At 45.9% G+C, this 12,668-nt stretch overlaps 1 protein-coding gene across 8 annotated transcripts in view; it reads left to right on the top strand.

Moving 5' to 3' along the window:
• Positions 1 to 12,668, top strand: part of Med15 (mediator complex subunit 15) — a 65,122-nt gene that overhangs the window by 33,027 nt on the left and 19,427 nt on the right. For all 8 annotated transcript variants that reach the window (XM_048452343.3, XM_048452350.3, XM_048452345.3 and 5 more), the window contains 4 exons: positions 1,254 to 1,283; positions 3,373 to 3,585; positions 9,177 to 9,430; positions 11,378 to 11,707. In XM_048452343.3, coding sequence (XP_048308300.2) covers positions 1,254 to 1,283; positions 3,373 to 3,585; positions 9,177 to 9,430; positions 11,378 to 11,707 — 827 coding nt within the window. The remainder of the gene's footprint in view (positions 1 to 1,253; positions 1,284 to 3,372; positions 3,586 to 9,176; positions 9,431 to 11,377; positions 11,708 to 12,668) is intronic.

Genomic DNA, 12,668 nt, shown 5'->3' with positions numbered 1-12,668 from the left:
CTCAGAGATTTGTCTGCCTTCTGAGTGCTGGGGTTAAAAGTATGTACTTCCATGCGCTACTACTCCACACTAACTTTTAAGAAAAGATTATTAAATTTTGTGTGTTTTTGTATATGTGAGTGTATGTATGTGTATGTGTGTGTGAGTGTGTGTGTGTCTCTGTGTGTGGCTATGCACATGTGAGTGCAGGTACCCGTGGAGGCCAGAGGCATTAGGTCCCCTGGAGCTGGAGTTACAGGCAGTTGTGAGCTGCTAGATGTGGGTATTAGGAACCAAACTCTGGTCCTCTGCCAAAGTAGTGCATTCTTGGCCTTTAATCCCTGTACTTGGGAGGCAGAGGCAGGCAGATTTCTGTGAGTTCAAGGCCAGCCTGGTCTACAGAGTGAGTTCTAGGACAGCTAGGGCTACACAGAGAAACCCTGTCCGAAAACCAGTATATATTTGCCTACAGTAGTGTTAGACTGGCATAAAACTAGCCAGCACAACCATTGAACCATCTCTTCAACCCAGTTCCACAGTAAGTTTTTTACCAGAATGACCAGCAAGGTAGACTTTTCCGATCTTACTTTCTTTGGGGTATTGGGTGGAACTATGGGAAAAGAGAAAGACTGGAGAGCAGACAGCTGTGTATCCTGGCCTGGATTTCCATGCCCAGCTCTTTAGGATGATGGCCTGGGATGTACACAATCCACATGCTCACATGGAGGGACTAAGCAGGAAGTTCTGGACCACCAATTGTTAGGACACTTCTTTCCTAGGGGCTGGGTGTGACAGACAAGATTCCCAGCCGTGAGCAACATCAGGTAGACTTGGTTTCTTCACCGAGAAAATGGAGATGCTCGTATTCTCAGCACTGTTCTTTTATCCCCAACATGGGTTCTTGTCACTCCTGTTGTTATTCAACATCTGAGCCAAGACTTTGGACATGGAGGAAAGTAAAGGCCCAAAGTCTCTCAGCTTATGGTGTGTTAGCCTTGTGGGTTCACTAAGATAAACCCCCAAGTTTCTTTGCCCCCTCTGTGCCCAGACTTTCTTTGTGTGCAGCAGTGCTGGGGGTAGGCATCTCCTCCCTAGTTACTAGAATACCAGCAGCTCTTTGGAATTGAGGCTCCATTGGCCTTGTTTCTATGCATGGTCAGTTCAGTTTTAGCAGATGACCCTGGTCAGACACCTGCAGAACTGACCTATCCTGGGAAATGTGCGTTTATGCAAAACTGTTTACATTGGGGTTTTGTATTTGTGTTTCTTTGTAGATAACAAGAAATCACAAGCTTCTGTCAGTGGTAAGTTCTCCTTTCGAAGTTCAGTTTTCCCAACCTCCAGTTTTGAATGGCAGGTATAAGAGAGTGCATGTCTTGTGTGTGGGTCAACTGCTTACTGGACTTGAACACTGAATAGATCTCAGGTGGAGTGGCCACTGACCAGAGCTGTGTCCCAGCCTTTTCTCCATCCTTTGCTTTCTTGTACACTGAAGTTGCCCCAATGCTTTTCCATCTTGTTTTGTTTAGCAGAAAGATCATAAAAACTTAGAAGGCTTTGATACATTACCTAGAAGAACCATTGTATTGTGGTATATTAGTGTAATAAGCCATAGTGATATGTCACAGATAATAGCTGTGGGAATTCACTTCCTTTGTTTCTTTCTCTTTCGGGTGTGGGGGCATGTTTTTGAGACAGGTTCTCTCTTTGTAGCTGTGGCTGTCCTGGAACTATATGTAGTTCCATATAGTTCAAATTCACATAGATCTGCCAGCCTCTGCCTCCTGGGGTGTTGGGGCAAAAGATGTACACCACCAGACCCCCAATTGTATTCACTTTTTTGTTGTTATTTTGTTTAGTTTTGTTTACTTACATTTTATTTATGAGTGTTCTGTATATATACATGCATGCATATATATATATATATATATATATATATATATATATTGCAGAAGAAAGCATCAGATCCTATTATAATTAGTTTTGAGACACCATGTGGTTGCTGGGAATTGAATTTAGAACCTCTGGAATAGCAGCCAGTGCTCTTAACTGCTGAGCCCCCATTTTTTATTTTTTAAGACAGGGTTTCCCTGTGTAGCCCTGGCTGTCCTGGTACTTGCTCTGTAGACCAGGCTGACCTCAAACTCAGTTTCGCCAGCTTCCGCCTCCCCAGTGCTGGGATTAAAGCCATCCATGTACCACCAATGCCCAGCATATTCATTTTAAGTTACAAACTTATTTATGAGTTCAGAAACCTTTTTTTTTTTTTATTTCAAAGTTTATCATCTAAGGGAAATTGTGTCCATTGAATTGAACCGTGGACTTTGTCTTCTGAGCTGTCATCATTTGATTTTCAGATCCACTCTGGCCAGCTGATCTTCAGCCTGTCAGAAAAGGGAATGAGTTCTGTGGAAAAGTGCTTACGTAGAATGTGGAAGGTGCTCAGCTCCGTCTGCAGAACCACCACCACTACTACCAAAAAAGTGTACACTAGCACTGCAGCCTGCCTGTGAGGCTTACCCTGGGCCTGGAGCTGTACATGTAGTTCTCCTGCCCACAGCCCAGGGCTGGACAAGTACATATGGCTTGGAGAATGCCTGGCCTCTGTAGTGTTGAATCACTGTAGTGTAGGCTCATTGGGCACTACCCAATCCTGTGGCCAGATGACCAGCCAGGTGATGCCTGTCTAAAGGCAATTGTCTCCTGTGAGTTTACACTACTGTGATGATGATATCTGGCTGCTTGTCTTTGATTGTGGCATTGCTTACTGACCTACTACACCTAGTGTCCTGAGGCTTTAGTGGGCATGGCGTTGCCCCTCAGCATTCTGTGGAGCTCTCTCATATTCCTTTACTTGTTCTGATATACTGCTCCTGGCCTCGGGTCTATGTTGGAGTGGTGTTCTATAGAGGTTTGGCTGCAAAAACTAGGGCATTGGTATGCCAGCCTACTTGTGCTCGCCCTAGGGAGTGCCTGCCAGTGCCCTCCGCTTCTTTAACCTAGCCGCCATGTTCCTTGCCTACTGGGAAGAAGAGCTTCATACTTTGGTGTCTCTGGAAGTCTGCTGTGGGCTTACCCCATAGAAGGGCTGGACAGTGAAGAAGGGTCTGGTCGCTAGTTGGCCTGACGTGAAGCTGTGCACATCAAAAGCTCCATTGTAACCCAGCTTTAGGACACTGACACAGGCTGGGGTGATACATGGAGTATGTTCCCCGGTCAGTACCCAGACTCTTGTCCCCTGGGAATTTGGGGGAATTTCAGGCTCCTACTTGTTTGGGAATTTGAAGTGATCAAACACATAGGAGGGAGGGGATCCATGCCCAGAAGCCATTTACCTGTGAGACTGCCCAGTTTGTGTTGTTTTCCTCAGACTGTGTTCTTGTGTCCCCACAGACCCCATGAATGCACTGCAGAGCCTTACTGGTGGACCCACTCCAGGAGCAACTGGAATTGGCATGCCTCCTCGGGGCCCAGGACAGTCCCTAGGCGGGATGGGTGGCCTTGGCGCCATGGGACAGCCAATGCCCATCTCCGGGCAGCCACCCCCTGGAACCTCTGGGATGGCCCCTCATGGCATGGCTGTGGTATCTACAGCAACTCCACAGAGTGAGTACTATACTCCTTGGCAGGTGGCACTGCAGGCTGTTCTGTGGTTAAGGTGTTATTGGGAAAAGTGTCAAGGAGTACCAGATAGCTCTGTCCTGGATATTGAGGTACACAGGAAAACACCAACCCTTCTCTGAGCCTAGAGGAGTGAGTAATGCTGGCCCTCCTAGCCGGGGCTGTGAGGAGGGGGAGAGACTTGCTGATTTGGAGGTTTGTGGTATGTTTGGTTGATGGGTTGGGTTTTTGTTTTGCTTTGGTTTTTCTCTCTTCTCTCTCTTCTCTTCTCTTCTCTTCTCTTCTCTTCTCTTCTCTTCTCTTCTCTTCTCTTCTCTTCTCTTCTCTTCTCTTCTCCCCTCCCCTCCCCTCCCCTCCCCTCCCCTCCCCTCCCCTCTCCCCTCCCCTCCCCTCCCCTCCCCTCCCCTCCCCTCCTCCTCTCCTCTCCTCTCCTCTCCTCTCCTCTTCTTTTCTTTTCTTTTAGCTTTGGAGCCTGTCCTAGAACTCACTCTGTAGACCAGGGTGGCCTCAAAGTCAGAGATTCACCTCCCTCTGCCTCCCGAGTGCTGGGATTAAAGGCATGTGCCATCACCGCCTGTCTGGTTTGGTTTTTCAAGACAGAGCCCCTCTGTATAGCCGTGACTGTCCTGGAACACTGTCTGTAGACCAGGCTGGCCTTGAATTCAGAGATTCACCTGTCTCTGTCTCCCAAGTGGTAGGATTAAAGGTGTGTGCCACCACTGCCTGGCAAGGCTTGTAGGGTTTTTTTTGTTTTGTTTTGTTTTGTTTTTATTTTCTGAAACAGGGTTTCTCAGTAACTTTGGAGCCTGACCTAGAACTCACTCTGTAGACCAGGCTGGCCTCAAACTCATAGAGATCCGCCTGCCTCTGCCTCCCGAGTGCTGGGATTAAAGGTGTGCACCACCACTGCCTGGCTAAAGCTTGTGTTTTATTAGTGAAATATAAGAACTGTCTGTTGAGATTTGTGGACACAAATAAGTGATACTCTTTGTACTGTGTGCCCCAGGTATGCCTTGAGGCTGTGGGTATGGTATCTACCCCTACTTTTATCCTGTGGTCAGTTTTGGTTGTGCATTGCAGTCATTCATTCCTCCAGTAGGATCCCTATTCTTAAAGGTGTTTGCCCTCCTCACACCTTTCTGTAGGTTGTCCTACCTGCAGTTACCCTGACTGGGACTAAGGTTGCAGTCAGCTGCATTGGTAGGTTTGTTTGTTTGTTTGAGACAAAGTGTCTGTCACTCTATAGTCTTGGCTGCCTGGAGCTTGCCAGTAAACCAGGTGGCCTTGAACTTGCTCAGTACCAGTACCCACTGCTTCTGCCTCCTGAGTGCTGCTGAGCTTTTAAGCTTGTGCCTTCATTCCTGGCTATTACTTGCTCTTTTACAGTAAGAGATTGCTTTAGAATGCTGGGATTGGAATGCTTTTGTGATTTGTAGTTTTGTCTTGTGGTCCACGCCTAAGAATTGGTCTTACATAAATTATTTTTCAGACATTCAGTAGAGAGGCTGTGGTATCCTGTGCATACCCTCTCTCCTGTCTGCTGTTGGCCCACACCCTGTTTTCAGCTTCCAGGGGCTGTTCTGCTGCGTGGCTCTAGTTGAAGGCTGAAGTGGTTCTCCGCTTATATATCCTGCTGTGCTCTCTGCCTTGCCCTTGCCTCCTGGGTTCACCTCAAGTAGGTGCTGGTGGCCTTCTGTTCTGTTGTCCTCATGCTTTCTGCAGGCACTCCTCTGTCATTTAGCCCAGTTCAGGTCTTCAACCAGTGTCCCTAAGAGGGCACAGCCTGGGTCAGAAGTTGTACCAAAAATAGAAGCTGTGGATACTCCTAGCAGTAGAAAACCTCCCTGAAGTCCTCAGGCCCTGGCTCAGTCCCTAGCGCCGCTGCTGCTGGTGGGGATTTGGGAAAGAAGTTAAAATGCTGGTAAGAACTGGTGACCTGAGTTAATTCCCAGAATCTACATTTTGGAGAGAACTTTCTTCTACCATGTGTCCTCTGACCTTCACATGTGTGCCATGGTATGCACGTGTCCCCTATTAAATCAGTGTAAAAAATTTAGGAAGTATATTAGCAAGCTGTACTTTTAATTATATGTAATAAATTGAAAATTATTTATAAGACAATGGAAATAAGTTATAAATTTCAAAGCAATAGGAAAAATGGAGTAAAAAACAAAGCAATAAACAACCCAAACAATGTATAAAGTCCAGTACAGTTATCAAAAAAGACTCTCGCAGTTCACAAAAGTGTGGAAGGATGGTTCAGCTTTTAAAAACATGTACTGCTCTTATAGAGACCCAGGTTCAGTTCCCAACACCCATATGGACTGACTTAAAACTATCTATAACTCCAGTTCCAGGGGATCCAGTGCCTCTGCTTTCTGCAAATACTTGCATTTATGTACACCTCCCCGCACACATAACTTAAATCTTTGAAACAACAACAACAAAAACAAATGCTTAGAAAAATGAGAGACAAGGGCTTGGGATGTAGCTCAGTGTTACCTGTATGTCACTCAGTGTAGTTCAGTTGCCTCCTGTCCAAAGTGCATGTCCTGTACTTTCAGCTTACAGAGAAAGGCAGAGGAGAAAAGAGACAAAATGAGGTGGGAATATGTTAGTCATAATGAAATGAACTAAGCTTTGCTCCAGAGGGGGGGGGGATCGTTAGTTAGAGAGTTAGTTCACAGAGGCCAGAAAAAGGCATTGGATCCCCCTGGAAGTGAAGTTATAGTTAGTTGTGAGCTGCCCATCACAGGTGGTAGTAATTGAACCTGAGTCCTCTGGAAGAGCAGCTGAGTTTTCTTTGCTGCTAAACCATCCCTCTCCATCCCCAAGTTTTTCTATAAAAGATGGAATGTGATTTCTATTACATTTTAAGAGACATACCCATAGTATAAGACCCAGAAAAGTATGAAAATAAATGGTAAGGATGTATTAGTCCCATTAGTAATGGCTAGTTAAACAGATAAAACCAGGTTTATTAGAAAATATTTTATTTTATTTATCTGTTTGAGTGTTTTGTCTGCATGTATATTTGTGTGAAAACCAGAAGAGGGCATTAAATATCCTTTGAGTGGAATTATTGGTGGTTGTGAGCTGCCATGTGGATGCTGGGAAGTGAACTGTATCCTTAACACAAGGAACACATGTTCTTAACCACTGAGCCATATATTAGAACAGATTTGAATGACAACAACATAATAACTTAATGTAAGCACAGGATGGAAAAAATGGTTATGAAAATAACAATGAAGTAAGCCTCATTATTTTCAGAGTATTGTGGTTGTACACATGTTTTCTGGGTATCAAACTTAGAAGTCTGTAACACAAGATATTTTTAAAAGTGTTCGCACCTACCAGCAGTAGCTAAAAGGAATCGTGACAATGGTTCTAGTGATGGAGAAACAGTCCTTCATGGGTTTCAGATGAGAATGAGAGATAGTTCTTTAAGTTTAATCAGACGGAAACGGGAAAGATATCTCAGTGATTAGGAGCATTGGGTGCTCTTGTAGAGGACCTCGATTCAGTTCCCAGCACCCACATGGTGGTTAGTAACCTTCTGTAGCTCCAGTTCCAGGGGATCTGATGCCTCTGTCTATGGGCACCACACATATGAGGTTCACAAACATACATGTGAGCAAAACATCCATACACATAAAATAAAAATTAATAAACCATAAGCATACAGGGACTGGAGACCTGACTCAGCAGTTATGAGTGCTTACTGTTTTTCCAGAGGACCCGAGTGTGGGTCCCAGCACCCACATTGGGTGGCTCATAATCACCTGTAACTCCAACTTCAGGGAATCCAGTGCTCTTTTCTGGCCTCAGTGGGCACATGTGGCATACACTCATACAGATAACACACACATACCCATAAATAAAAATAAATCTTTTTAAAAATGAAGCCTAATGGAGCGGTGATGGCACATGGCTTTAATCCTAGCACTCAGGAGGCAGAGACAGGTGGATCTCTGTGAGTTCAAGGCCAGCCTGGTCTACAGAATGAGTTCCAGAACAACTAAAGCTATTTAGAGAAACCCTGTCTTGGAAAAAAATGAAAAGAGAAACAAAAACCCCTGTAGCTCAACTGCCATACTCTCTTGAAGGCATTTATCTCAGAAGTTAAAAACTCCATGTGCAAACCTTACTAGCTTTACTTACAATAGCCTGAATCTGCTGTCACCTCAGATCTTGCACCCTTGTGGACTGTCATGGTAGGAGGTGTCCAAACTGTGATAGACCATTTGGCAAATAGAAGGAAGGAACTACTGATACCACTGCTCCTGGGTTGCCACATCCATGTGAACGAGTAAGCTCCAGTCACAAAGAGTTCATACTACCCCGTTTAAAGATAATGTTTTTATATGTGTCAGCCAAGGTATTCAGTGCAAGGCTACGCTAGCCCTCCTCTGTGGGCTTTCCCACAGGGGGGAAAAGTAGATCCTAGCTCAGGAGAAAGGCCTCTCTGATGGGTTCTTGATTCTGTAGCACATTTTTTAAAAATATTTCTTTATTTCTTTATTTATTTGTCGGGGGTGAGTTATGTGTGCCACAGTGTGTTGAGGAGGTCAGAATATAATTCTGAGAGTTGATACTCCTTCTAACATGCGAGACCTAAGGGGAGGTGTTGAGTGGGAGGTAACAGTTGAGGGATACTTGTGCTGGAGCTATTGAGTGTCCTCTTGGGGGGTGGTGACTGAGCCCATCCAGATCTGGTTGTGATCTTGTAATTTTATACAATGTTATCACTGGGCTGAGTACACAAAGAATCACTGTTATTTTTTCCCATTAATTTTATTTAAATACAATTTTTTTGTTTTTGTAGGTAGACTTAGCTGTCCTGGAACTCACTCTGTAGGTAGACCAGGCTGGCTTCAAACTCACAGAGATCCGCCTGCCTCTGCCTCACAAGTGCTGGGATTAAAGGTGTGCACCACACTGCCTGGAGAGACAGTTCTTGTTAGCACAGTTCACGCGTTCAAGGTTGGCTGCACTATCTGGTGGCTCTCTGTGTGCTCACACTTTCACTGCTACCATTACTCCAGGAGCAAGTTCACCTGAATGAAATCTTGTAAGGCTGCCGACTCTTCCTGGCAAATGTTTGCCAGTTGATGACTGAATAGACAAAATCTAGAAGCACAATAGAATGTTTTTTGGCAATAAAAAATAATGCCAATGACGTCAGTAACCTTCCACAATCTGAGTGACCTTTGTAAATACTATCTAAGTAAAAGGAGAGCGCGTGATTTCTGATGCCATTTGTATGACATGTTCAGATAGGCAAATCCTTAGATAATAGTTTATCACTGCTTTCCAAAGCCTGGGTACGTTGTCCATACTAAAGACTCATGGGCCTTTTCTTTCCTCTTTGATTGTCAGAGAGCAATTCATGGTGCTAAATTCCATAATCGACACAAATGCCACTTCCTACTTGATCTGTCTCTCTAGTATGTACAGTGTTCAGCTGCCAGAGGCAGCTTTATCAGTAGGCAGTGGCTATTGCTGTCTTCCTTGTCATGTTGCTCTGGGACACCTTCAGGGTGGCACAGCCTAAGTCTAGATGCCCTCTCCAGCTCAGCTGCAGCTCCAGCAAGTGGCATTACAGCAACAGCAGCAGCAGCAGCAGCAGCAACAGCAGCAGTTCCAGCAGCAGCAGGTAGCACTGCAACAGCAGCAACAACAGCAGCAGCAGCAGCAACAGCAATTCCAGGCACAACAGAATGTCATGCAGCAACAGTTCCAAGCAGTAGTGCAGCAGCAGCAGCATCTCCAGCAGCAGCAGCAGCAACACCTGATTAAGTTGCATCACCAAAGTCAGCAACAACAGGTACCATTTTCCCTCGTCGCTATCCCGGGCCTTAGTTCTGTAGTCCTGAGCCTGGGGACAAGTGTCATCCAAGGTGTTTGGTGCATGGCTACACTAGTCCTCCTCCGTGGGCCTTCCCACAGGTGGGAAAAGTAGATCCTAGCTCAGGAGAACGGCCTCTCCGTGGGTCTTGATTCTGTAGCATGGACCTGCTGTTTGTACCAGGGTCTATAGCAGTGCATATGAGCTACCAGAAGAAAGAAGGGAGGCAGACACTCCAAACTCAGGATGCTGTTGGCACATTTCTTTTTCTTTTCTTTTTTTTAAAAATTCTTGGGGGCTAGAGAGATGGCTCAGTGGTTAAGAGCATTGCCTGCTCTTCCAAAGGTCCTGAGTTCAATTCCCGGCAACCACATGGTAGCTCACAACCATCTGTAATGAGGTCTGGTGTCCTTTTCTGGCCTTCAGACATACACACAGACAGACTATTGTATCTATAATAAATAGATAAATAAATAAATAAATGTTAAAAAATAAAAAAATTCTTTTAACTTATATTGAGTGGATTTCAAATCATGCATTCTGACCCCACTTATCTTCCCATCCACTTGCATCCTCACTCTGCCCTTGCAACCTACCCCCCCCCCAGCAATGCTTAAAAGAAAAAAAACAAAGGCCAAACATAGCAAACTAACAAAAAAGAAGACTCTTGTTGTGAAAGCTATGGTGTGGCCCATTGAATCACACAGTGTACCCTTTGGTCCATTCATCTTTACTTGCAAGTATTTGTTGCTAGGAGTCTTTGGAGTCCTTGGTCTGGCTTGAGGCCTCTGGCTTCTGCTACACCACTCATGATGGGCTCTCACTGGGGCTCCTCTTGGATATCCTGTTGTTGTCCAGTGTCATGGAGACCCTGCTGTTTTGGATCTGTAGGTTCATCCCTTTCACATGCTCCAGCAGCTCATAGATGAAGTGGATGTTGGACCAACTCATAGCCTTGATTCTAGTCCTGGGTGGTAGCTGGGTTGGTCAGCGTGCCAGCGTTCCCTCATTATCACTACCCGGGCGAGCTCTCCAGTGCAGCTTACAGCAAGGAGGGGGGCCAGTTCTCCTGCTTCCAGGTCCTCATATCTGACTCACCCACACTCACAACCACCAGGGCCAGCTCTACTGTTTTGCCCAGGTGAGATGAAGAACTACGTGTTTCTATGTGTGTTCTGCTCTTCACACCCTCAGGGCTGGCTTTACTGTGCGCCGTGGACACATACAACACCTGTTTTGTTTCTTAGTGTTTGGGTGCAGAATCAAAGTTGTTAGCTGGTGTCCTGCAGGGCAGCGGTATGTCACCCTAGAAGTGCTGCTGATCAGAACAGAGCCTAGACGTGTTCACATCCATTTTCCTAGCAAGTGTTGGTTGAGGGAGGAAAGCCCAAGGAGGTTTCCTCATTCTTCTAACATACTCTGGTTTTGGAATCTCTTTTCCCAATGTTGACTTTATGTCTTTAGCCTTGCCTATGTTCCTTATAGCCATTCTCATGAAGGATGAGTGGTCAGACTGCTGACCACTGCTGACCACTCTAGGAGACAGAGCCTGTCTGGAGAGGTACAAGCGTCTGCAGTTGCCTGAACTTCCAGTCTGCCTGTTATGGGACTGTATCTACTCTTCATTACTTTTTCCTGGACCTTCCTTGAACCTGTCTCACTTGAATCATGCTAATTGTGAACCATCCTTTAGTGGCCAGGGCACAAGAACAAATTTGGTTTGTTCTTAGTGTCTAAAACAACTACTGTTGGCCTAAAGGGTTCTGAGTCCTGAATTTGACATGCTCCCCTTCCCTTTATGAGAGGCCATGCAGGCAAGTCTTCCTGAAGGCTGTGCCCATTTCACTTATCCCAAGCTTCGTGGGGCCAAGGCTAGCACTCCAGGGCCTGTTGAGTCGTAACCGATTGTTATTATTTTGTTCTCAGATCCAACAGCAGCAACTGCAGAGGATGGCACAATTGCAGCTGCAGCAGCAGCAACAACAGCAACAGCAGCAAGCTTTGCAGGCCCAACCACCAATGCAGCAGCCACCAATGCAGCAGCCACAGCCTCCCCCTTCTCAGGCCCTACCCCAGCAGCTGCAACAGATGCATCATCCACAGCATCACCAGCCACCACCTCAGGCCCAGCAGTCCCCAGTTGCTCAGAACCAACCACCACAACTCCCACCACAGTCACAAAGCCAGCCTTTGGTGTCACAAGCACAAGCCCTCCCTGGACAAATGCTGTATGCTGCCCAACAACAGCTGAAATTTGTGAGTACCTCTTTGAGCAAGGCTTGTGGCATAGCAGCTGCATCTCATGGTGTTGTGTGTGACCAGCAGTTTCTGAGACCTGTGGGTGTAGGTAGTGTGTCCTTTATGCACTGGCTTCAGGCAGCCTTTCCTATTCAAGTCTTCTTATCTAGCTCCGTAGCACATGTAGGTGAGGGGGGTGTCCTAGAGCTGTTTTTATAGACTTCAGGCTGTCACATCTTCTAAACTATGTGGCTGATTTCAGCAGTGTCTGTGGCATGTCTGGTACATGCGATTAGATTAGGAGGTAATCTCACCATGTGGGGGGATATGCCTTGTCCATCAGCTGTGGATTTGTTTTTCTGTTGGTGCTGGAGGTTGAACCTGGGAGCTTCATGCAAACTAAACATGGTCTACTGCAAGCTCCAGCCCCAGTCCTTTTAGCCTCATCATTGCCATACTTCTTAGACAAGTATTCATATGAAACTTAATTATTTCCTGCTTCACTGTGCATATCGATATAAAGTAAAGCTCACAGCATTTACCGAAAACAGACCATTGTCACCAAAACTAGTTGCCATCAAAAGAAACAATTCGAGCATCTTTTCTGCTCCCTTGGGTTTTGTGGCCTTTTCTACCTGTGATTCATTAAGTGACATCGAGACAGATATCTCACCTGAGCTTGAATGTCAGGGTAAAGAAGTCGGCTAGCAGGGTTGGGAGTTGCAGGTTCGGTCACTCACATATTACCTGAAACCATGATTTTGGGACCAGAACTTTGTACTCCTTGACAAGATGCCTACTAGAATTGGGCCGGGTAGCTTGGAGATCTAAGGGGAAGCCCCCAATGTGCATCTGTCCATGCAGGATCTGCCCTGTATTTGTAGTTGTATCTCTCCACATGGTAATGTCCCGCAGTTACGTGCGTTTCCTGTCTTCCATCCCCCAAGGTCATCTTTCTAGCTAAGCCATCTGCAGCTGG

Source organism: Myodes glareolus, chromosome 2 (assembly GCF_982192425.1).
Source record: "Myodes glareolus chromosome 2, mMyoGla1.1, whole genome shotgun sequence".
NCBI lineage: Eukaryota > Metazoa > Chordata > Mammalia > Rodentia > Cricetidae > Myodes > Myodes glareolus.
This window is presented reverse-complemented; position numbering and strand designations above follow the sequence as displayed.